This window comes from Antechinus flavipes, chromosome 4 (genome assembly GCF_016432865.1).
Source record: "Antechinus flavipes isolate AdamAnt ecotype Samford, QLD, Australia chromosome 4, AdamAnt_v2, whole genome shotgun sequence".
In the NCBI taxonomy this organism is placed as follows: domain Eukaryota; kingdom Metazoa; phylum Chordata; class Mammalia; order Dasyuromorphia; family Dasyuridae; genus Antechinus; species Antechinus flavipes.
Window position 1 is genome coordinate 13,381,661 of NC_067401.1, and position 27,001 is coordinate 13,408,661.

General features: G+C 40.9%; 1 protein-coding gene across 5 annotated transcripts in view; it reads right to left on the reverse strand.

Annotated features, from left to right (window-relative positions):
* The window catches only part of COL26A1 (collagen type XXVI alpha 1 chain), a 198,318-nt gene that overhangs the window by 166,003 nt on the left and 5,314 nt on the right, over positions 1–27,001 (reverse strand). For 2 of the 5 annotated variants that reach the window (XM_051991826.1, XM_051991825.1), the window contains exon 1: positions 8,640–9,046. The exons of 1 other annotated variant lie outside the window; for it this stretch is intronic. In XM_051991826.1, coding sequence (XP_051847786.1) covers positions 8,640–8,791 — 152 coding nt within the window. In that variant the 5' untranslated portion in view covers positions 8,792–9,046. Of the gene's footprint in view, positions 1–8,639; positions 9,047–27,001 lie in introns of those variants that run through there. 2 more of the 5 variants (XM_051991828.1, XM_051991827.1) reach the window with 1 other exon arrangement.

The following is a 27,001-nucleotide window of genomic DNA, read 5'->3' on the forward strand; positions in this document are numbered from 1 at the left end:
AGCCGCCTTTGTGGCTGGTGGAACAACCTGGTCTCGTTCCACTGAGGGGAGTCTTTGTAGGTTTGGGGGAGTCCCTAACTCATTGATGGTGGCAATTGTGCTTAGGATGAGGCACTAAGGATGCTGCAGGTTCTTAGAGCCACAGGTGAGAGCTGGGTGAAGAGTGGATCTTAAAGGTATTGGTTCTCCCTCAACACCCTTTATACCCCATAGTTAGTGGGCAAGAGGAGGAAGATTAGGCAGTGGGGCCCAGGGAGGACTGAAGAGGTGGAAGATTGGGTGACGAGCTATATCACAGAAGCCCAGAGAGTACCAAGAGAGATTTAGTCAATAGCTTCAAATGGCCCAGAGGCCAACTAGTCCTAGGAAAAGGCCATCCCAGTAAGGTCTCCATCACTGACTCGAATGGCTGGATGTAAGGCCAGGCTGCAAGGAGTGAAGGGAGAAAACGGTTATCAAGAAGAGTCAGAAAACTAGAAACTCGTCAGCAAAAGGGAAAAGGGAGTGGGGACAAACACTGCAGGGTGTATAGAGGCAAAGGAGGAAGGAGTTTATTTGGTTTTTAGAATAAGAGGTTCCTTGTTGGGAAAAGAAAAGGAGGAGAGAGGAAGAGGGAAGCAGGGAGAAGGAACAATTGCTCAAGTAAGGTCCAGGAAGGGAGATGGATGAGGTCTGGGTCAAGATCCTAAGCCTTAGCAAGACCATTTCAGAGGAGAAGGTGGGTTATATAGAAAGAGGCTTGTAAGCATGGAGGAAGTCTCAGTAAAATAAAAAATATAAAAATTAAAAATATATAAAAAATAAAAAAATAAAAAATGTGTGGAAAAGAGAGGAGGATTGTGGGTGGGTAGGGAGGACTAAGTTTGTGACCCAAGGTCAAGCAAGAGCAGAGATAAAGGAAAGACTGCTAAAAAACAGAGTTGGCATTTCCAACTGAGTCAAAGTTCTTGACCTTCCTTCTGTCTTCATGCTCCAAGTTCCTATCAGCAAACACAAACTTTAGTGGCTGCAAAAGGAAATTATTTAAAACCACAACAGGTTGCCAGAGGGTATGAGAAAGTGATGGTGTGCTTCCAAAAAGCCAACCAGGATGTGGTTGCTTTGTCCCTGGGATGGGCTGGTTTCCCCCAAAGATTAACAAGTTTCTTGATCCTCCTCCTTTGGGTAGAGCTCTTAAGGCTAGCTCACTGAAAAGTTGTATGGAAATAATTCTAGGCAACAAAGACACTTCCTCTCCCAGGAAACATCTACTAATCACCCCATCCCACAGCCACCAGGCCCCTGTCTGTACCTCTGGGTTGAAGACAATGGATGGCATTCTCGCTGTAGTAGAAGCTCCTCCCAAGGAGGGATTTTGATTTCTTACTTGTACCTCAGTCATCTAGCATATAGTAGGGGTTCAATAAATGTCTATTGATCTTTTTTTTAAATGGGAATATCGTGTCTGTCTTCCTTGGTAGTTAAGTTTTGGAGGATAAGCATGTTCTGTCTGTATTCACCACAGTGCTTAGTACACAGGTTTTTACATATAATATATGCTCATTAAACATTTGTTAATCACTGAAAGGGAGCAGTGATTTAAACTGCCTAAGACACAGCAAGAACAAGACAAGGGAGAGAGCCAGAAATCTCTTCTCTCACCCTATCCTAAGTATTTTTGCATCAAGATGGTGAGTCACATGAACAAAGAAAGTATTATGGTCCCCGTACTTCTCATTTTGAATATTACATTATTAATACAGATTCACCCTGGTTTGTTTCAAGGTGGTCTCTTTAAAGGCCCCCAAAGAGAAATGTCTCATATTTGGTTTGGGGGAGGTGAGAAAGAATATTGAGTTAAAGCAGGTTTTGGACTCCTAAATATTCAAAGATGAGAACTGGCTGAATTGGACACATTTCCATATGATAGTCCACAAAATCCCTAGATATTTTGCACTAACATTCTCAAAAGTCCAACTATGGTTAGTGTTTCTTGCTCCCTTCCTCAGCTCCAGGCACAATTGGATAATGTCCAGCTTACACCAAACAGATCAGATTTTCTGGAGTCTTTAATGAAGTGTTGGACCAGTTTGGCACGAGACAGGTCTCAAATTCCTATATTCTTCCTGTCTAAAGAATTGTTGCTCTGGGAATGGATTTTAAAATAATAGAATGAGGGTACGGAGAGAGCCCTATGATTTGGAAAGTGCTGCATCAGACATTTAAATTCAGGGCTTCCTAAAACTTCTGCAAGAAACCCTCCCTTTTTCCATCCCATACCTAGGAAAAATCCTTTAAACCATGGAATCCCACAGAACCTTTTAAGTAACTCAAAAAAGTTAGGGAGAAAGAGCAAACAGTGAGTACGACAAAGAAATATCCAAGGGCAACTTAATCAGACTTGCACTCAGGAGAAGTATCACAGGGTAGTGAAAAGGCCACTGGATTTGAAACTTGAAAGTGTCATAAAAATTCTAATGATTATTTTCATGTTTACATATATATACATAACTATTTGTACATACACACATGTATGAAGATATGGACATGTACGTGTTACTTACACACTCAAATTTATATTCAATAACCTCTGAGAAACCATTTTATCAGTCCCAACCTCAGCTCCCACATCTATAAAATCAAAAAGCTAGTTCTTTCCAGCTTCAAGTCTGTGGTCCCACCATGACCCTTCAGGGTTACAGCTTTATACAGGGGTATGAAGCTGCTGCCTAGGCTTCTTATAAGTAACAGAGCTTAACATGAAAATTGAAATGTAGTCTACCAGAAATGAGATGTTGACCAATATCTCATGTCACATGACTTAGAAATAAAAGGTAACATCTAGAAGAATGAAGAAGAAATTTCCTTCTGGATCTATGGAAAGAGGAAAAGCTCATAACTAAGCAAGAGATAAAGAGGAACACAGGATAAAATGGAAAATAATTATGTAAGATTTTTTTAAATGCACAAACAAAACCAATGCAGCTAAAATTAGAAAAGAAATAGTTAACCAAGAAAAAAATATTTGCAGTTTCTCTGATATCACCTTGTTTCCTGTACATTTAAAGAATGGATTCAAATTAATTTTTTAAAAATTAGTTAAGTCTCCATTGATAATTGGTCAAACCTTATAAACAAGCAATTCTTAAAGAAACCTAAGCTTTCAAAAGCCATATAGAAATAAAAATGCTTCAAATTACTAATAATTAGAGAAATGCAAATTATTATAACCTGAAAAGTCTAAAACACAACTATTTCATTGATCATTTCATTGACCAAAATGATGAAAAAAAGAAAAATGTTAATTGTTGAAGAGGCTGCTAGAAAACATAAACTATTGTGATCTTACTGGAATTATGAATTGGTTAGATTATTCTGGAAAGCAGTTTGGAACTGGGCTCCAAAAGTTACTTATCTGTGCATACTTGACCCCATAATATATTTGGTAGGTCTAAACCCCTAAATTTAAAGATCAAAAAAAGAAGAAAAGCATTTACATGTACAAAAATATCTATAGATGCTCTTTTTATCCTTACTGAAGAACTAGATATAAAGGAGGTACTCATAAATTGAGGAACAATAGAATACATATTGATATATAAATGTGATAAAATATAGTTTTATATAAAGAGGATGGAAGAGAAACTGAGAAAATTTTCTGAAGTGAGCAAAACCAGGAGAACATTTCACAAAATAATAACATTGTTGAATCAAACAACCTTGACTTAAGAACTCTCTGATTGGTGCTGACAAACCATGACTGTGAAGGAGATCATGAGGTAGAATAACACAGACATTTGTGAGCAAAGACAGCTTAGGAAATAGTTTTGTTTGACTTTGCATATAAGTGACAAAGATTTTTGTTTTTCTTTTCTGTTGGGCGGTAGCAAGGAAAGAAAGTCAATGTTTCTTATATGAAAATTTAAATTAAACTGTTTTTTAAACAATGGAAGGAAACATTTCCAACAGTTTTACTCCATAATTTTATCAGTGGAGGAACTCCCTCCACCAAACAATCCAGATTACAACCCACCCCTGCTTTCAATACCTTGTAAATTGTGCTACCTTGTAACCCTTCACTCGGCTATCCAATATCAGAGACCTTCCACTACATCAGGGGTTCTTAACTGGATTATGTGAAGTTTTTTAAAATATATTTTAATAATATTATTTCAATATAACTGGTTTCCTTTGTAACACCATGTGTTTTATTTTATGCACTGAAAAACACGATTCTGGAGAGGGATCCAAAGACTTCAACAGATGACTGGAGGTGTCCATGACATAAAAAAGATTAATAACCCCTTCTCTGGATTTTTTTTAACATATCTCAGATAACAGTGCAACATCCAGGCTGTCTACCCCTCAAACTTGCTGCGTGACAAAGACTGGCCTTCTTTTCTTACCACACATGTCTTTGATGACACCTTTTATACCACTTCTTTTACAAAGCCATTACCATTGACAGTGTCTCATACAAGTTACTAACAACATCCATGTGTCTTCCCACTATGGTGGTATTAGAACCCAAGTACTTTACTTGTTCAAATCACATGAGGGGTTTTCTTTCCAAAAATCAAGAAATGTTAAAATGACTAAATGAGCAAGCTCATCCACACATTATTTGCTCACTATATGCAAAGTCTAGTACGTCTGCCTAGGCACTCCAGGGAGATATAAGGAAGAGGGGAAAAGACGAGGTCCCTGCCCTCGAGAAATTGGCAGTCCAGTTAGGAAATAAAACAAGGAATGAGGGATGAATTAAAGAAATATAAAAACAAACACCAATTTAAGTAAGACCTAGATTTTAAGGAAACACTTTCTGAAAAGGTCAGAATGATTTTAGGGAAAGTTTTCTGGAGGAAATTAGTTTTAAGAGAAGTTCTTCTTTAGTCACATCCAACTCTTTGTGACCCCGTGGACCATATTGTCCATGGGTTTTCTTGGCAGATTTTACCATTTCCTTCTCCAGTTCATTTTATAGATGAGAAAACTGAGACCCCCAGGGTAATTGACTTGCCCAAGATCAAACAGTAAATGTCTATGGCTAGATTTGAATTCATTAAAGATGAGTCTTCCTGATTCCAAGCCTGGGGCTCATACATTGTACCCTCTACCTATCTTACCTCTCACTTGTGCCTCCCAGTAGGTCTCCCTGACTGGTCACTTGCCTCAAAAATCCATCTTCGACAAAGCTAAGGCAAAAATCTGACCCTGTTATTTCCTTTTTCGAACTCCAAGAGCTTCAAATAAAACTCTTCCATATTTAGCTCTAGAAATCCTTCTTTAACCTTTCTAACCTTACTAGACTTTCTCGCTATAACATAGTCTTTGGTCCAGCCAAACCGCATTTTTGCTTTATTATCTCTCATTTCAGGCCTTTGTCCAGACTGTCCCCACTGCCTGTCTGGAATAAACTCACTCTTGACATCCATCTCTTAAAGAGTCTTTAATTTTCTTCAAAACTTGGCTTCCGTGTCTATAAAACTTTTTTTGCTGATTCCCTAGTTGCCAAAACTCTTCCCTCCCCTCTCAAAATGTCTTGAATCGATTTTGTTTATATTTTTATCTGTATTTGTTTTTTCCTCCTATAGAATGTGAGCTTCTGGGGGGAAGGAACTGTTTCATTTTGGCATTTATATCTTCAGTGCCCACATAAGATTAATAAATTCTTGTTAATTGATAACCAGGGAGAAAAGAAAGCAAAATGGTAAAGGTCTACTTGATAGATGATCTCAAAACCAAAGCAAAGATTTGATATAATGAATAATTAAAGAATCATGAAGCAAGAGAATAACTTGAAGGATAAAGATAAGAAGTCAAAAATCCAAAAGGTTATAGGTCACAGAGACTATCCTTCCAAAAGAGATTTTGAATGAAAATCTCACTTTCTGAGTTCCTGAAAACTACATGGTACCAAACTCCTAATAGCAGTTTTAAAAAGGAGAAAAACCTCAAATATCAAACTGCCATGTTTCCAAACAATTAAGAAATAAAACCATGTGGACCCTTAGAACCTAATCCTTACCTCAAATTCATGTAATTTTCTTTATACGCTCGTCACATCAATATTGATTAAATGTCCAACCATTTCACTTCACCCATCAGGTTATAAAGTCTTTTCAGGAGCAACAACTGTGTCTGATCTGAGTTTTTTTAATTCCCTGACACCCAATCACATCACTAAACTGTGACTTTAATAAGGACATCAAGGGAAAAGACTAGGCTACAAAATAGTTCCCTGTTTCTAGAGAAGATTTTGTAACATAATCTGCTCTACTCAAGTCTGCTCCTATTATCTACTCAGTAAGTTGGATATACTATATTTTTTAAATGAAATATTACAAATTCATCCTCCAAAGATTTAATTTCATTCCTTCAAAACACACTCATACATCTCCTTGCCCTTCCATTCTCCTACCAATACAAGTCGATTCATCATATCCCATAAAGCGTGAATCCAGTTTACAAATCAGTTAAATCAAGGTGTGATAACTCTCCATTCTGCTCTTCAGCCATTTTGTATTAACCTCTGGCCATGTCTCTCAGTCCCTGGGTGACAGGGGGAGCCTCAGTCACAGAGGGGACAAACCACAGATGGTCAGGACCAGCTTTCTTTTCCCCCAGCATCTCCCAATACCTTGCATTCCCTGGGTCAGAGGTTTCGAGGCTGCCCTCTCCCCCACAAACTAGAAAGAGCCGTGAGCCATTTCCAACAATCAGATCTGCGAAGGAGCCCTACGTAGCAAATTAAAAAGACCCATTTGATCAGGACTCCTTTAATACAGTGGGCTTCCCACCAGGATTTTCACTCTGAAAGGTCAAGGGGGCTAAGCAACAGGTCCTGTGGGGAAAATGTAGTTTAACCTCTCCACATAAATGCAGTTAAAGAAACGAAGAGGAAGTGGGGCGGGGGTGGGAAGTGTCTAGTATTACTAGACCAAACATTCCTCAAACTCTCTTTTTCAGTGGGGGGAAGGGAGTACCCGGGATAGACTCCTGAATATCTTCCTCCTAAATCCGATCTAGGGTTTGTGCGTCCACATATTGGGAATCTGAACGGGGATAACAAAGGATGGTTTGTTTTACACAGTTAACAACAGACTCAGCACAGAACCTCTTCTTCCCTGAACATAGTCAAGCTCTACCATCCATGAACATTTAAATCCTTCTGTTTTCATCCCGTTTTATCTCGGAGTCAAGTTCCTCACATTTACTATCTACCAGGCAAAGGAGGGCATCGTCTCATCTGTCATCCTCAGCATCGGAGGAACCTTCGAGCTTTAAAGGGATTCCTCTTATTCTATTTTCTGAAATTTAACCAATATCTCCAAATCCTCCACACTCTTCAGAGAGCACTAGGTTTGGATCTCCTCTCAGCCTTCATTTTCCTGAGGGAGCCGCTCTATTTTCCAATTTGGTCTTCACAGGAAGCGTCAGAGTTTGGTAATCCCAGGGTGTCTGTTTGCCTAGAAAGTGTTTGTGGCATTAGTCTAATTCCCGGGGTTAGCACATCATTTTCAGTAATCACGGTACCTTATAAATAATATATTAATACATAATATAAAAATGAATGAATCAATCACTGTTGAAAGAGTGGCGGGAGGTTCAAGAATGGAAAACTGGAACTTCTCCAGAACGTTTTCTGTCTCTGGACTGTCAGAATGATATGTTACCGTAAAGGTCACAGTTCCTCGAGTGTTCAGGCACGGATTTCCTGATTCTGAGGGCCTGGCACAGAAAAGGGGGGAATCCCATTGTTTTCGGAAGGATTCCGGCTAGCTTTAGAAAGGGATCTAAGGGAGGCGGAGGAGAGGATTCCAGCCCGTGGCTTCCTGAGGGACGGAGGGGAAGCCCCAGCTCCGGGGGCTCCCTCAAGATTGGAAGGGATTTGGGTCAACTTCCTCGTGTCTTTTCTAGGGAGTGCTGCAGGTAACCTGCGCGCTGGGAATTGCCAGGGCTCTCGGTGATAAACATGGCAGGCGCTCCCCCTCGTGGCCGGCCCAGCTGGAGGCTGGATTGTCTGGGGGGCTGAAGCTCGGAGCCAGTTTCTGCACTGAGCACTTCCCGGGACAGCATTCGCCTCTCCAAGCTGTTTCTAAAAAAATAAAACCTCAGGGGCTCGAATGCGCACCTGGGGCCATTTCACGGGGCGCCCAAGGCCGCGCGATGACAGCCCGGACTCCTCGGCTCGTCCCCAGGTGCGCTTGCGGAAACTGGCCGGGATCACCAGGCCGGCGTCGGGTCTTTACTGACCAGAGTTCCCTTGTCTGATAACAGCCCCCTTTCTTCCTCCCTACCTGCGCCTCGGTTTCCCCTCAGGAAAATGTGGGGGGACTGGATTCAGTGAGGTCCCTCCAGCCCTGGCGCTCTGCTTCCCCCCACAAATCCCCTGCCACCCTTGCCGGGCAGCCCCGCGATGCCCATCGCCTGGGTCCCGGAGCTGTTTCCCAGGGCTCGCCCCCTTTCCTGCCGGTGGGTTCTAATTCCGCGGCGCGGCGCGTCACTGACTCGCGGGAAACGGACTAAAAGGTGCCGGGGAAGGAGGGAGCAGCGCCGGGAGCCAGGGGGGCGGCGCAGCCCCGGGAAGGTGCCGCAGTCCCGGCGCTCTGGCCGCTCCCGAGCCCGGCAGGGGCAGCGCCCTCCCCCGGCCCACTCACCGGCGGTTCGCGTAGCCGCTGCCCGGAGGCGCGGAGCCGTGCTCGGGGTAGTTGTGTTGCAGAGCTGCGGACGGGTACGGGTAGAGGAAGCCGGTGCCCACCGTGCAGCCGTAGAGGCAGCACGCCCAGGGGAGGAAGAGGGGCAGCTTCATCGCGGGCAGGGGGCCGGGCTCCCGCACGAATCCGCCTGCCCACTAAGGACTCGCCCGCTTGAGTCCCGCTCCACCTAACAGGGGAGACATGGGGAGCCCCGGAGACCTGGGGAGGGAGTGGGGGGCGGCGACTCAGCTGGGTACTAGGGCTGGGGGCTCGGCGCCTCTGGGCCCGGGGTCCCGAGTCCCGGCGGAGATGCCCGCTGCTGTTCCGAGTGCCCACGCGGCCGGGCTCCCCCTCCCGAGCCGCTTTTTCAAATTCGGGGAGGTGGGCTGCGCTCAGTCCGTCAAAGGGGGCGTGGGGTTTCTCCATTAACCCTTGGAGGCCCGGGCGCCAGCTGCGCGCAGGTGGGCGGAGACCCCGGACGGAGGCTCCGCCTGCCCAGGCCCCTCCGCTGGCCGCGGCGCTCGGGACGAGCTTGGCAGAGGGGCAGCACCCCGGGGCTCCCCAACCTCGCAGACAAAGAGCAAACGGGGCCTCCGAGGCCAGCCAGGCCCACCCGGGCACTTTCCAGGGGGGAAACTGAGCCTTAGAGGGAACGCCTTCAGATCCCAGCAACGGGATCTTCCCAGCGGGAAGGGGTCTTGGAGGTCTTAGAGCCCAACTTCATTTTCCCGGTGTGGAGGGACTGACCCAAAGTCACCAGAGCTACAAACTGGAACCCAGGTCCTCATCTCCAGAGCCTTCCATAAGTATGTGCAGGGGCCTTCTCCCCTAAACTTCACTTCTCTTCAGCGGGCGCTCTACAACGGAACCCTGGGCATCCCCTCCTTTCTGCCAGGGCGGAATCCGAGGCCCAAAAGGGAGGCGACTTCTGCTCAGTCTCCCCCAGAGTCAGCAGCCGCTGGGCAGGGCTCAGGCCGCTCCATGTCCGCCCGGGGACGGCGCTTCCTCTCGAGTTTTGGGCCCTAACGAGGTGACCCTGTCTCCTTTTTAGCTCTGCCCCTCCCAGTCTGAGCTTTTACCTGGAACTTCCTAAGTCGGACATACCCTTGTCCTGCCATCCCGACCACCAGGCGAGCAGTGGGTAGAAGTCGGAAAGGAGCCGCTACAAAAAGAGGGCTCTTCTTCTGGCCTTCCTCTGGGATTTTTGAGGGCCACAGATCTAGAGACTGTCAGGGGCCATCTACTGCACAAAATCCAAAGCCCGTGGCTATCTGACCCTGTCCTCCTGGATGGCAGGGGAGGGCCAGGGCACAGCCACTGAGAGCCAGAGATTTCCCCTTCTGGGCACCGCCCAAGCTTCAGGTGGTCTTCCGGACCCCGGGCATTGTGGGTTCGGGCTTCTACCTTCAGAGAGAAGAAGGTGGTCACCCCTGCTTCACATTACAGAAGAAAGACATGGGAAAACATCCTGTCCTCATTGCCCATTGGCCGAGAGTAGGCCGACTTTCCCCTTGGGTCAGCTCTAGGATGGTGGTCATGGGTGAGCTGGGTTATCTCGCTCCAAATGGGAGAGTTCTTTCTCTCTGTATTGGCCGGTGTGTGTCCCCTTATGGTGGTCTCCTAGAATCTCTTTGGCTACCCAGGTAAATGAGCTTCCTTGCTAATCACTATGTGTTTGGGTTGGAACTGGTATTGAATGGGTAGGGTGTCAAGCCTTGGCTGTGCAACTTGGGGCCCTCTCTTCTTCCCCAAAATGACAAAGCGATCAGAAGTTAGACGGAACCCAGTCATATCTCCTAGACTAATAGTATTTAAGGGAGCAGAGAGATATATTTCTTTCTCAGTAACTCCTCCCTCCGAAGAGAACAGAGTGACCTCCAGCCCCAACTTCCTCCTTCCCCTTCTGGAAGGACTTCTGAAAGTCTCCCTTATACAAGGGTGAGAGGAGAAATGGTCAGGGATGTTTCTTCTGCCTCCTTCTGACCCCAAGAGGATAATCCTTGCCACAAGCAGGCATCTCTTGTGGGGGTCTCTTACATGTGAAAAGCCCTCTGCTGTACTTAAAAGCTTTCCTTTTATAGAGATGAGAAAAGAAACTATATACCTAGGCAGGGATCCTCAAACTTCTTACATAGAGGGCTAGTTCACTGTCCCTCAGACTGTTGGAGGGCCAGACTATAGTAAAAACAAAAACTTGGTTTTGTGGGCCTTTAAATAAAGAAACTTCATAGTCCTGGGTGAGGGGGATAAACGACCTCAGCTGCCGCATCTGGCCGTGGGCCATAGTTTGAGGACCCTGACCTAGAATTTCAAGTGATTTGCCAAATGTCACACAGGTGATTAGAGACAGAGACCAGTCTTTCTTGACCCAAGGACAGATGCTCAATCTGCTTGATTCTACCCTATCTTCCCCTTATGGAAAAATTTTCAATCTCCACCCTAGTATTACAAAAATATAAAAAAGGCCAAGATCTGCCTTACTAGGAGACTTCATTGCATTTCAATTCTGCATCTAATCATAGATATTATGCTCAACAATAACAGAGCAAATAGTTTCTCAGTGGAAAAAAAAGATCTGCAATAGGGCTCCAAGGCTAGAGAGATGTGGAGAATACATTGTAGATTATGGAAGTATTTTAAATGTCTTCTCTGAGGTGCACTTGAACTCTGCCTCTTCTGGCTGTTGGCCAAGCCCAATAAATGAGGAATTAATTCTCTCATAGTAGTTTTGTCAGTTATACTTTTCACTTTCCCTTGTTTTGTTTGCCATGTAAGATCTGCTAGCTGAGAAGTAGTCTTACATTGTAGGTAACAAAGGGTAAGGGAACTTGAGTTTAGCTGCCATCCCAGACTCCTTTGTCCTATGTCATCAATTCTACCTGAGCCAGAGGAACAGACTAGTTGAAGAAAGGCTGGCCTGATGCAGGTGGTACACACGCAGTGGTCCCCAAGCTCCCTCCCATGTCAACCATACTTTAGGGTAGAAAGCCTCAGGCTGAGCAGCCACTTCCTCACTCAAGCTTCAGTGAACACTGGGCTTATTTCAGGTGACATTAGGAGTCTGGCAGAATGAGGGCAGAGGCACCCTCCTATACTCTCCTTCAGTAAATAGTCACTGCTTCCATACACGGATGGAGATCAGGTTCAGTGGTCCCAAGGGAGCCCCTTTAATTGTCCCCAGGGTCTGGGGCCCAGCCTCCCACAGAAGCTCCGGTTACATCCTCCCCATTGTTTTAATTTCATTAAAGCTGACATTTTAGTCTAAAATTATTACACTCACATGGAATCAAAGCAGCCAATGGAAAGAGCAGATTGGGATTAGAATACATGGAGCCTCTGGGCTCCCCTCACTCGATTTAACAAATCACTTAATCCTCTTTGAGCTTGTTTCCCTCTTGAAGAACAGAGAAAAATCACGTGTCCACACATACCCATGTCATCATGGTGGGGTGAAAGAGTGATAGAGATACATGGTAATTTGAAAGTGCTTTGACAAAAAGATTCTTCTAACTAGAAAGCATATTGGTCGAGAAAGAAAAACGCCAAATATCAAGGGGCCCTAGCATCAGGAATAATTCCCTCTCTGTGTCTCTTTGTTTGGATTCGTATGGAACTGGCAAATGGGTCCTGAGACTTTCTAGCCCTTAAGAAAAGCTGAAGCATCCTTTTCAGTAGACAAAAAACAGATTAGCTTTTGCTGAAGTCAGCATCAAGATTCATTGAACAGAGAAGTAAATACTCACCAAGTGGAAGCCAAAGTAAATATTGACCTTCTAGCATAATAAATTCTCCTAGTAATAGAAAACAGAAGCCCCTCCTCCTGCCCTATTGCCTATGCAGCACAATTCAGTAACACCACTGGCTCAGGAAGGAGAAAGAGGCAGAAACCTTTCTCCAGGCTCTCTCACCCCCTCCTTCCCACAGGCCCACCCTCTTATCATGGATCACGGGTTACCGCAAAATCTCCCCCCAGAGATGAGGAGTTAAAGGTATTCTGGTTCTAAGGGAATGTGTCCCAAGCTTTCTCTGCCTGGACAGGGGCGGCGGGCACGCAGTGCCATCTGATTCTGAAGTTTTGTTCTTGTACTTCACACAAAAGCCTAAGCTCTTTTCTCATTATTTCCCCAAGTATCCAAGAACCTAGGTGCTTCTCAAAATGAAGCTAGTGGATTTTAAAAGCACTACAAGACCAGGAAGCAGCTAAAATTTTTTAACCTACTCTGGCAATCAAATTTGATATTTGACACAAGAAAGCAGTTTTTCAAACAATGCAAGCTTGAGAAGAAAAGTGTTCACACACACGATTTACAGAGAACAGATAAAAGTGGAAGGGAGGAGGGGCACACTATGGACTGTTAATGGATATCTTGGGAAACACTTGGGAGCAGTATGTATTCTCACCTACATGGTGAGACAAGAGTTTTGGGCCCCAGATTTCTAGCCCAAACACATCTCTCTCTCTCTCTCTCTCTCTCTCTCTCTCTCTCTCTCTCTCTCTCTCTCTCTCTCTCTCTCTCTCTCTCTCTCTCCTACTCCAAGTGGCAAAAGGTTCCAGTACTCAAGGTGTCTGATGAGAGCATACACAGATCAATGAAGTAAAGATCTTAAACCCAAATATCATACCCCATTGGAAAACTGATAGCCCTAAGGAGAAGAGATATACTTTACCTATTAGTCATAATTTGAAAACAACACTTTTCCAAGTGCTTACTTACAAAGTGATGATGAATCAATCATATGGGAGAGAAAAGTTATACTTTGGCCTCATTTCCAAAATATAGAGAGAACTGACTCTAATCTATAAGAAATCAAGCCATTCTCCAATTGATAAATGGTCAAAGGATATGAACGGACAATTCTCAGATGAAGAAATTGGAACTATTTCTAGCCATATGAAAAGATGCTCCAAGTCATTATTAATCAAAGAAATACAAATTAAGACAACTCTGAGATACCACTACACACCTGTCAGATTGTCTAGAACAACAGGGAAAGATAATGCGGAATGTTGGAGGGGATGCGGGAAGACGGGGACACTGATGCATTGTTGGTGGAATTGTGAACACATCTAGCCATTGTGGAGAGCAATTTGGAACTATGCTCAAAAAGTTATCAAACTGTGCATCCCCTTTGATCCAGCAGTGTTTCTACTGGGCTTATACCCCAAAAAGATACTAAAGAAGGGAAAGGGACCTGTATGTGCCAAAATGTTTGTGGCAGCCCTGTTTGTAGTAGTTAGAAGCTGGAAAATGAATGGATGCCCATCAATTGGAGAATGGCTGGGTAAATTGTGGTATATGAATGTTATGGAATATTATTGTTCTGTAAGGAATGACCAGCAGGAGGAATACAGAGAGGCCTGGAGAGACTGACAGGAATTGATGCTAAGTGAAATGAGCAGAACCAGGAGATCATTATATACCTCAACAACGATACTGTTTGAGGATGTATTCTGATGGAAGTGGATCTCTTCGATAAAGAGAAGATCTAACTCAGTTTCAATTGATCAAGGATGGACAGAAGCAGCTACACCCAAAGAAAAAACACTGGGAAATGAATGTAAACTGCTTGCATTTTGGTTTTTCTTCCCGGGTTATTTTTACCTTCTGAATCCAATTCTCCCTGTGCAACAAGAACTGTACTGTTCTGCACACATATATTGTATTTAGGATATACTGTAACCTATTTAATATGTAAATGACTGCTTGCCATCTGGGGGAGGGGGTGGAGGGAGGGAGGGGAAAAGTCTAAACAGAAGTGAGTGCAAGGAATAATGTTGTAAAAAAAATTACCCTGGCATGGGTTTTGTCAATAAAAAGTTATAATTATAAAAATAAATAAATAAATGATTTTTAAAAATTAGGAAAAAAAAGAAAGTTATACTTTGAAGAGTTGAATGGAGAAAGGATATTAGGATTATAAGGTTTTGGAGATCCAAGAGGGAAGCAAAAGATGATAAGTTTAACCAAGAAGTCACCCACTCTAGCCATAAGTCATTCCACATCCAATAGGATAAAATATTGCAATCTCTTGACCTTTCTACCACAGGTTGTATATCAAAGTAAGCAGGTTCTTTTCTAATTGGTAAAATAACTCTATGTGAGGAAGCAGAATCCCATTTCGTATTAAATAGATCATGGATGTAACACTGGTTGGCGCAGATATAACATTGGTTGGCGCGGATGTAACACTGCGTGGGTGGATGTAACACTGGATGGCATGTCACAAAATAATAATCTGCCTCATCTATGTTGAAGCAAGTTGAGGCAGGCCATTAGTACTGGATGTTTTCTTTCTACTGGTTCTTAGAGACTAGCCTATGTGCCTTCAAACAGAAGGAAGGGTATTAAACACAACAGGTCCTAAATTCAATATGGTAGCCTTGCCTCTTCAGCCCTATTATACCTTTCCCTGTGTCATACATGTGTCTTGACATTTCATACCCATCTCTGTGGACAGTGGGAGAAAACTGCCTTGCAAATCCTGTAACTAAGTAAAAATGGTGGTCATAGATGAAAAAGTAGGTTATGTTTTATGGTGAGCAAAGATGATAATCACATAAGAGAGGAGAAAAATTTCACCAACTATTTTTGGATTTTTTTCTCAGATGTACCTAAATTTTAAAATACACAAGAACTTTATGAAATTCTTCATGTATGTATATAAAGTCTAGAACACAAGGGCCACACAATCTATATTAAATACTCATAAACTTGTTCCATAGATTGCCATGGCCAAAGATTTCGTCATTAAGTAATAAATCTCTCCAGCTGGGCTGATCTTCAGAAAACAAATATGATTACAGGGATCATACTTAATATTTGAAAGTAAATCACTATGTAATTATATTTAATAATCTCAAAATATCTTATAGATCTCAGGTAGCTAATACTGCTATCAGTGGTCACTATGGTAGCCTTTTATCTAAGTAAAACAACCCGGCCGGGGTTTTCACATCTGTTGTTGAGAAAGGATGTGCTTTACAATATGGAAGTAGAAAGGAGAAAACATATTTCCTACAAGCTTCCACTGGACCATATCGTTGTGTTTTCATGTTGATACTAGGATACAGCAGAAAGAAAACAATAATGTTGTTTCACTTGATAAAACCTTAGAACAATTTAGTATTTTGAAATGTTCATTTGAAGCCAAAGCAACTTCAAGATAAGCTTTCCATTTAAAAGGGGGAAAGAAATAAAGCTATCTCAATGGAACATTGATTTGTTTTAGTCATTAATTAAGAGAGTGAGTCTACTTTGATAAACTGTATTGACTGCAGAATTAAAGGTTTGAAGTAATATCTATGATAAATGACTTAGCAAACAGTATGAAAATTATGAAACTAATAGAAAAAAGGCTTAGGTTTTTGTCTTACATCACTTTACTTCAATGGATATGTGACCTTCTCAATGTGGGTATTCCTTCCTTCAGTGCAGACAACCATCTATCCATGTCTTCTTTTCCTATGATCTACCCAATAAACTAAAGACCTTCCTCTCGTGTGTCTGGAACCCCTTTAGCAACTTGATGACGCCTTTGGCGATCAGATAGTCCAGGAGATGGGGCACTGGACCTGGAGTCTGGAAGCTCTCAGTTCAAACCTAGACTCAGATGATGATGGACCTCCTCTCTGAATATTGTTTCTAAATTCATAAAATTAAATAAAGATTACCAAGGGAACCAATTATAGAAATGAAAATGTAATTTCACCATCTCAGTTCAGGGACTCTCTGAAATCTCTCCAAGTTCCCCTGGATGGGATCAGGGATCTGGGGCGGAGATATCTGCTCTCTAAACACCGAGTCAGGAATTCTTTCTCTGGGGTTCTTACATTAGACACATCTGTCTTTTATAACCTTTATTCTTACGACATGACTGGTTCATCTCTTTTGGAGGCTATGTCTTTGGAGGAAAGGGCCTTAACTTCTACAGGGAAAATAAACCAAGAAAAGCTTGTTTAGGGATTAAAAAGAAAACAGCTCTGTTCTTATACATCTCTGCTAAATAATCAGGAGAGGAAAACAATATGCTTATTTCCATCTCATCCAGCCATATCCCTTATAAAGTTGTGCTGAACAACGTTCCACAGTATCTTCATCAATACTAAATCCTATTTAAATTTACAAATACACCTCAGGAACATCATTCTGCTGACCTCATTGATCACTGATTCCTCCGATCTAAAGGCCCTCTGTGGTACCCAACCTAATGTTTTGCTGCAACCAGTGTTAAGTGTTTCTGTATTATTATCTACCTTTTTATATGTATGACTCTTTTCACCCTGGTAGAATATAAATTCTTGGGCAAGAATAATGCTTTAGTTCTTTATTATCAGCAAATGAATCAATGAATGCCTTTAGATCTCTCCCATTTCATCTCTCACTCTAGAATCTCTGGTTTCCTTTAAGACTCAGCTCAAGCTCCCCTTCTCTAGGGTGCATTTCTTTATCCCCCAACCCACATCCCAGCTCCTAGTGCCTTCTCTTCTAAGGATATCCTTCATTTATCACTCTTGAACAGACTTTGTAATGTATGTGTGTCTCCTCTGTTAGAACACGAGCTTCTAAAAAGGAGTGGTCTTTTTTCTTTTTCTTTGTATTCCCAGCACTTGGCATGGCACCTGGGATGCTGTGAAAATGTAATATTGCTTGCTTGCTTGATGAATTGGCTGATTCAATTTACTTATATGAAGAAGATACTTATATCTCTCCATCCCCAACCCAACAAGCACATCCTTAATCCTGCTTGTATTTCTTAGAGTATAGTAATTTATTTTCTTTTAGTTTTTATTAATATTTTTACATCATCTTCATTTCCAAATATATTCTTTTCCCCTCCTCTACTTAAGAGAATAAAACCTTGTAATACAGACTAAAATAAGAGGGCAATAAAAACACTCTAGCAAAGCTAGACAATGGTCTAGACTACATCACTGATGTAAAGTCTGACGCGCCTGCATAGAATTGAATGTAGCACTCCACTGCACACTCTGCCAATTCTATTCTAACAGTGAGGATCTGTTCCCTGGTATATTGAGAGAGTCCTGAGTCCTTTGTATCATTCATTCCTTTTTTTTTCCTTTTTTTCCACCATGCTTAAAGAATCAGATGTAATATCTTAGTGCTACTGATGTGAAGATGACAACCCAGAAAGCTGGCTTGTTAGAGAGATTAAAAATGAAGACTAAATCGAGATCAGGTTATCCTAGATTTAGATAGAGCAGAATGGGACCTCACTGGTCAACTAAGCCATCTCATTTTATGGATGGGGAAACTGAGATCTTGAGAGATAACTGACTTGCTCTGGGTTGTACAGACAGCAAATGAAAGGCCAGTATCTGTGACAGGCTGGTGGTGCCTTTGAGCTATGCTATTCACATATTCATAATATCAATCAGACAACCTGACATCAAATGACAATTCCTATTTCTATTTACCTTTGAGTTGTGCAAAGTGCTTTCCTCATAACAGACCTGTGAAGTCAATAGTATTATTGTACCATTTTACAGATAAGGGTTAAGTCATTTTCACAGGGTCACCCAACTAGTGAAGGTCTAAAAAATAGGGATTTGAAGCCATGTTTCTCTTGTGTCTAAGTCTAGTGTTCTTTCTGGTATTTTATGCTATAATCATCCCATCAATTAATATTCAACAGATCAATAAGCATTTATTAAGCACCTGCCATGGACCAGCCACTGTGTTGAGGAGGTGTTATCTCTTGGGATTTTATAATGGGGTTGGAAAGGGAGTTTTTCAGGACCCTTTAGAACAGGCTTTCTCCCACAACCTCTCCAATTTCTCCCATTTACTTCAATCAGAGTCTGATATTTATTTGAGAAAAGTTCCAAGTATAACAATCCATAAGGAGATATTCTAGAAGTGTGGACTTGCTATGATGGAACCTTCAAAATTGTTTATCCCATTCTCCACACCTTATAGATCAAGAAACAGGTTAAATAACTTGCCCACAAATTACAGCCAAACTAGGACCATCCATCCTGACTCTCAGGACAGCTGAGCCAAAATATAGGAATTGAGATTCTCTAATTCCAGTGATAGTGAAGCATTGTACTGCATCCATAGTGCCCTAATGAAGAATGGTGAACAGTTGCCCATGTGAAAGAAGCCCAGTGTGGTACAATGGTTCCCAAGGTATAGTCCAGAAATTTCTGCAGGTCTCCAAGCTCCTTGCATGGGTCCATGAGACCAAAACTATGTTCATTATCATATGATGCTTTAGTTTCTAATATGGTAAACATTGATAGATATAATCCACATAAAAGAAAGATCTTTGGGAAGCACTAATAATTTCTAAGAGTATAAAAGGGTCTGTGAACAAAAAGTTTGAGAATCACTGGTATGATGGAAGAAGTCCTGAATTAAAAGTCAAGAAAACCTGGGTGTGAACCTAGTTCTATCACTAGCCTGACATGCAACCTCGAAGAAGTTGTTTTACTTCATTGCACTTCCATTTTTCATTATTTAAGGTTCCTTCCATCCATGATTCTGTTTTGTAAAGCAGATAGTAGTAAAAAATATATATATTTTTTAACTAGTGAGTGTAATCTACATTGGTTAGCATCAATTTTCATTATTTATCTGGAGTGTAAATAAACTTTTTTGAATTCTTTTAAGTTTCCTCATTTGAAAAATGAAGGAATTGGACTAAATGATTTCTGAGGAATCCTCTGATCCTAAATTTATGGCTCTATGGCACAGATTTTGCTTTAGTCCAAGGTCAAGGCTTAGCTAAGTAAATATCGCATCTAGACATTCGCCATGCTTCTCTAATAAAGGCTTTTTCTAGATGGGAGAAGAAATACAAATGACAACAAATCATGGCCACATTGGCTAAAGTGATCCATTAAATGAAGATCCATTAAAAAAGTTAAGGGGCTTGACTAGAAATAAGAAATTTAGCCACCACCTCTCTGGTCTCCTCTGCCTTATTTGTAAGTGATTAGAATGCATTAGCATGTTTTTTGCACCATCAGTGTTTATATCTTCACTCCTTCATAGAGCTCTGTCTTTCTATCTTTCTTATATCTCCTACAATCCTGGCTTGAGGAAGACACTCGAAAGTATGTGAAGACTTCTCCTATCCTTGAAGATGGCTGAAGCAGGAGCCATGGAGCACTTAAAGCTGGGTCACACATGACAATACCAAGGTCATGCATTGCCCTCCAGCCCACTGCAGTTGTCTTGACACGTCTTACCACTGTACTTCAGCGACTGGAGGAGTGAGGCTAAAGGCTTTGTGCCGCTCTGTTCTGCTTAAATCAAATTTATGCAAAAGTCAAGACATCACCCTGTGATATCACTGGTCCTCTTCCGAAATGAAGGTCGAACAACAAACAGTGATAATCCTGACTAAAAACAGTCTTGTTTCCTGCTCCACTGATTTTCTTTGGATCAGTAACTTTTTCCATATGAAGACTATAGAGTACATAAAACAGTTTATCCAGAACTCTCCCCTTTAGTTTTCACATGCTCCTAATTTTCAGATTAAATTCTCTTGTTTTCATAGTCTTCATAAAGAAACAATTTGATTAATCCCCTTCAACATTTCAAAAACTCTCAGTCTGGTCACTGGGAGATTCCTTTTCAAATAAGAGGTTGCCAAACTTCCTCAGCCTTTCTTCATAATTTCCAGATGAGAGGAGAGATTTTATCTTCATTCTTGATGTCTTGTTTCCTCAGGGACAATCCTATTTTTCCAATAGTAAACCGTACCAAATACAGTGTACTAAATGAGATCTTACCAATGTCCCATGTGATAGTCGTATCAGAGCTTTTTGATTTATAGTCTGTTCCTCTGGTAACCCAGCATCCTGTTCACCTTTCTCATACATCTGTGCATTAGACTGCAAGCTTTGGGGGGATACTTAGAGAAACATTTTCCAGACATATTAATCCACATTTATATGCATTTACCCTTTACAGAGTAGGGTATTTAACAAAAGTCATTTTACATTTGATTGCACTGTGTAGTATAATCAAATCACTTCCTGGCTCGTTCTTTGGTATAATTTGTAATGTTCTTAAAGTCTTACTTTCTAACAGTATCCAGATCTCCTGTGCAGATGAAGAAAAGCTGACTTTGCTAGATATAACTTATGAGTACCTAAGTACTTTTTCTTTTGAACAGAATTGACCCATCGGTTTTGTTTTCTTTTTTCTTCCTTTTTTCCCCTTGAAGAAACTAGTCATTTAACTGAGTTGACTTGAATTAGTTGGTTAGTACCATGGCCACAAAGTCTGAAAACATCTCCAATTCCATAGACACTAAGAGCATGGACCTTGAACTTATAGACATGGGAATGTTCCTACAAGTCCCCAACTGCTATCAAATGGTTTAAAGAGGGACAGAGGAAGACAAATCTAGGGAAATGGAACTTTTCAAGTTAGAGCAGTTGACTCCCCTTCTCCTGATGAAAGTAACAGGAAAGCCGAGTTCTGCTTCACATTCGGTCATGCACAGACATGACTTGCAGGCTCTCTTAAATGAGGATAACCATACTCCCTTCTACAAGCTGCTCTGAAGATTGATTAGATAATGGCTACAAAGTCTTTTGAAGACAAGTGCTGTAGAAACACCCTATGTTTATGAAAATCTGTTTTTCCATTAAATTTCAGCAGGGTTGACCAGGCCATCATGTAATCTGCTCAGTGTATGAGCAGCTGCCTCCAAAAGTGTTGTTTTTCTAAATGGTAGGTAAGAGCTTTGTTTATCCAATTGTTTCTCTTAATGATATTCCATAACATCTCCTAAATCATCCATTACTTTTCCACACCCAAAGAATACCTTCCCGTAATCTTTAAATACAGGCAAAAAAAAAAATTAAGAGATTTTAAAAATACATAATAGGTCCATGAAACATTTATATAAAATGTGTTTTTGATAGAAAAGAAAACATCAATATGTTTTTAAAGATCAACCAATCAACAAGTATGCCTTAAGGACTTGAAGATACAAAGAAAAAGCAAAAAACAGTTTCTGTGCGCAAGGAGCTTACATTCTAATAGGGGAGAGATGCTATATAAGTAAACAGGTATACAAGATACATAGACTAAATGTGGAGTGGCCTCAAGATGAGGCAGTATATAGAGTGCCAAGCCAAAAAGATCTGAGTTCCAATATGACCTCAGACATTTTCTAGCTACGTGACCCAGGACAAATCATTTAATCCTGTTTGCCTCAGTTTCTCATCTATAAAATGAGCTGGAGAAGGAAATGGCAAACTGTTTCAGTATCTTTGCCAAGAAAACTCCAAATGGGCTCATGAAGAGTAGGATACAACTGAACATTATTTTTATATCTAAGCCTGAACATCAACAATGAACAGATGTATAGATGTATAGGTGAATAGTGCCATATCTAGATGTAACTAACTAGATATATAATCACATATATCTCTATCTTTTAAGAAAGTGATGCATTCTAGAACTTAATTAAATATTTCAGATTTAAATATTTCTTTTTCCCAGCTAACATATGTTTGAAAATGTTCTAAGTTGGTTGGGGAAGCCATAGAAGAAAGTTGGTATATTAAGTGTTAGGGTGTTAAAATAATAAATTTATATTTAATTAAGAAAAAATGTCCTTTACCAAAGCAAAACTGTTAGAAAGAAACTTAAACTTCATCATGAACTTTAATCCAAAACAGCTGGTAGAACTAACATATTTTTTTTTTTGAAAACCTCCTTTTCCAGAATGTCTCATTCCCTATGTTGTTCAGGCACTCCATTATTCCAACCGATCTGTGTTTGGAGACCGTCTCCACTGATAGAGATCTCGTCCCTCCATGCCTCCTCATTGTGTTGTGATTCTGGTCTGACTCTTTCCATAAGCCTTCCATAGAAGATGCAGCCAGCACAGCAGAAGCTCAGTATGAGTTTTCCAAGGTTTCAGAAATACCCGTGCCAATCCAAATTGTGTGTTTCTTTTCACTCATTTTTTTTTTCATTTTAATGTTTTTGCTATTCTGGACTTGACAAATACCAACAAACTTGAATATTTCCATATGCAAAGAACAGAAGAGAGGATTGCACAGGAAACCACAAATTTTCACTATTCACTATTTTTTTTAAGTTTATCTTGTTTGATACGCAGTTGTTTACATGTTGTCTCTCCCATTAGTCTGTGAACTCCTTGAGGACATTTTGTATTTTTTAACACAGTGCCTAGTGGTCACCTAGCTACCCCATGGTGGGCTTTTCATACATATTTAAAAAAACCTAGAAGCTCTGGATTTGGATTGTGACATTTTGGGATTTTGTTTTGGGGCATTTCTTTTAAAAGGTAACTGATGCCTTCTTAGCATCTAAACTTTTTCCTCTAATTTCAATAGTTTTCAGTTTCTGTTTTCTTGAAATGTAACTTCCAGAGTCTCATCTGATTGCAGTTTTCAGGGATTCTGATGACTCTTAGACTATTTCTCCTTGACCCATTTTACAGATCAGTGTTTTGATAGCAAATTTCTTACATTTGCTTCTATTTTTTTTTCTTTCGATTTTGCTTTAGTATTTCTTGTTTCAGAGAGTCATTGAGTTCTGTCTGCTTCTTCCCAAGTTTCAGGGACTCTTGTTTTTAAGGTAAGGCTTTCCGCTCTCTGTTTCAAGCTATTTATTCTCCCTCCCATTCATTCCACCAGGGATCTCAGCTCACTCATAATTTCATTTTTTATCTTTTGCTTCATTTCTTCCAGGGGCTTGTTTAGTCCTTGTGGCTGAGTCATTGTCCCCCCTGAGGCTCAGATGATAGTTATTGACCTCTTATTCTGGGTTTGTCTCTTGTGTGTCTTTATTTCTTCAACTTATTTGGTGTTTTTTTTTTCTTACATTTGCTCATAACCTTCAGGGCCAATTGCTGGTGTAGGACTTTGTGCCAGGACCAGGCCCCACCCTCCATGTACACATTTAGATGGGATACACATTTAGCTTTTTTGGGGCTACCTCCATTTCCTGGGTTCATACCCTGGCTCTTCTGCATGTCTGCACTCTGAGCTTTGGCAGGGCTCGGGCTCATCTGATCTTCCAGGGCCCTTGAAAGCATCTCACAGAGCCATGGAAACTGAGTTGGAAGGGAATTCAAACATTGGCTGTTTTGATGCAAAAGGAATCTCCATGTAACATACCTGACAAATGACTGTCCATCTCCCCTTGAAGACCTCCGAGGAGGGCATCCCTCTGCCTCTTGAATCAGCCCATGCCACTTCAGGACAGCTCAAACTCTTTTCCCTGATAGCAAGTTTAAATTTGCCTCTTCACAATTTCTACCTATTACTCCTGGTCCTGTACTCTGAAGCCAAACAAAACAAACTCAATCCCTCTCTTCAACAGGGCAGAAAATTATCATGTGTCCAAGGAGTCTTCTTTTCTCCATGATAAACATGTACAGTTCCTTCAACCAAACCTCATGTCATGATCTCAAACTCCTGGCTGCCTTTTTCTATGCACTCTCTGCTTATTAATAAACACCTTACCCTTGGGGTATAAAACTGACCACGACTCTCCAGATGCAGTCTGAGGAGGGCAGAGAACAATGAGACTCTCACCAGCCTATTCCCAGAAATTAGGCCCATGCTGACAAGCCCGAGATTGTCAATGGTTGTCTGAGAGTTGGCGACTACATCACACTCCTGACATGTTGAGTTCTCAGTACACTAAAACCTTTCAGAACTGCTTCCCATTCCTGCCCTTCCATCTTATACTTATTTACAAAATTGATTTATTTGCACCCAAATGCTGTAATTTCATTTATCCCTATTGAACTCTAGCTTCTAAGACATTACACAGATCTCCAATTCATCCCCATTCTTTGCACACAGATTGCACATCCTCCTCCCCACCCAGTAAGTGCTTCCTTCCAGTTCCGGGACATTTGCAGATTCTGCCATTTATTCCTTTATTCAAATCACACAAATGATAAGCAGTACAAGGTTAGCTAAACACAGAGCCCTGCAGTTCTTTACTGGAGACTTCCTGCCATATTGACATTGAACCCTTAACAACTCCTCTTCGAATCTGTTTATCCAACCAGTTATGAGTTTATTGGATTGCATTATTGTCTAATCCATATTTTCCATCTACTCCATGAGAATAATATGAGCAATATTTTTTTCTCCATGAGAATAGGATGAGCAATAGTTTATGAAAAGCTTTACTAAGATCTAGGCAAACTACATCAATAGCATTCCCTTCATATACCAGGAAAGGAAATGATAATAGTTAGTCTGGCACAACCTGTTCTTGAAGAAACAAACTCTGGTAATCACAGTATCACTTTCTAGATATTTCCCAGCCATGTCCTTAATGATACTATAAATCTACAACATATCTTCTAGTAGTAAAAAAAAAAAACCCAAACCAGAAACTATAGAAGACCCGTTCAAATTAAATATTTTATGACTGGGGAGTCTATATTAAATCCTTTAAATAATTTATAGAAAGTATTTGAAATATCTCAATATCATTTCTTTATGTGCTTGTGAGAGATTTTATTGAATGGAGTCACAGAATTAAATATAAAAAAAAATCTGTTAGGTCATCCAGTCCTTACCTCTGCCAAATACCATATTGCTCCCTCTACTTTCTGGAGATTATTTATTAAACTGTCTAAAGTAAGCCCTATATAATTTAAAATGAAGGCAATGGAGCAATACATCTTGAAACTTTATAATAAAAATCCCTTACATACATAGGACTCATTTCTAAGAAGTTCAGAATGTTTGACTTTTTTTTTCCCCTTTCCCTTGGAGAATCAAGTCAATTCAATAAGCATATATTAAACACCTACTATATGGAAGGCTCTGTGTTAAGTCCTGGGGAGACAAAGAAAGGCTTTTTTTTAAAAGGTGCTTGTTTTCCTTGTTCATTTTAATTATAGTTTTTTATTTTCAAAATATATACATGAATAATTTTCGACATTCACTTCTACAAAATCCTGTGTTCTCATTTTTTCTCTCTTTTCCCCACTCCCTCCCTTCAGCAAGTGATCCAGTGTATGTTAAACATGTATAATTCCTCTATATATTTTTCCACAATTATCATGCTGAACAAGAAAAATCAGGTCAAAAAGAAAAAAAATGAGAAAGAAAACAAAATATAAGCAAACAATAACAAAAAGAGTGAAAATGCTATGTTGTGATCCACACTTAGTTCCCACAGTCCTCTCTGATTGCAGGTGGCTCTCTCCATCACAGGTCTATTGGAACTGGTCTGAATCATTTCATTGTTAAAAAGAACCGGATCCATCAGAATTGATCATCACATAATTTTGTTGCTATCTACAATGTTCTGTTGGTTCTGCACTTCACTCAGTATCAGTTCATGTAAGTCTCTCCAGGCTTTTTTGAAATCATCCTCCTGATCATTTCCTATAGAACAATAGTATTCCGTAACGTTCTCCAACTGATAGGCCCCCACTCAGTTCCTAGTTCCTTGCCATTACAAAAAGGGCTGCCACAAACATTTTTGTACGTGTGGGTCCCTTTCTGTCCTTTACAATCTCTTTGGGATTTAAGCCCAGTAGAGACATTGCTGGACCAAAGGACATGCAGCTCTTTGGTAGCCCTTTGGGCATAGTTCCATATTGCTCTCCAGAATGGCAGGATCTGTTCACAACTCCACCAACATATAATTGTGCCAGTTTTCCCATATTCCTTCCAACATTCATCATTCTCTTTTCCTGGTATTTTAAGCAATCTGACAGGTGTGTAGTGGTAAGGTGCTTGTTTTCCAGGAGCTCATGGACTAACAGAAGAAACAACACACAGATGAGTGTACAAACAATATGGCAAAGAGAGAAGCAACAGAGGGATGCTAAGAGGAATGGACAGTGTTTCTTAGATCAAGATTCTTAATGGGGATTTCTTTTTATTTTTTTATGTTTATTTTTTGGGGGGAAGGTTTTTTTTAAATATACAAACCAGTCTTTCACATAAAATAACAATAATTTTGAATAACTTATAAGAAGTCATGTGTAATATTAATACTTCTATTACATGTGGTATTGTAATAGCTAACCTCTACTTTAATATTAATTTATACAATATAGTGATTCTGATGAGGTTTGGATTTGGGGAACCCAAATGAAATTAGGGTTTCTGGTGGTCAGGGAGTTAAATGAGGTCCAGTGGTTAGGATTTGGGGTTCAGGGTAGGTTTTGCCACAAGGGTAGGGAGTTTTGGGGAACTCCCTTCTGGCGGCGCAGAGGTTTATTATGGGGATTGGAAGTAAGGTTAAAGTCTAGTTAAGGAAATAGGGGAGGTTTAAGGGAAGATAGCATTGGAAACAGTATTCCAATGGGCAGAAAGATCCTGG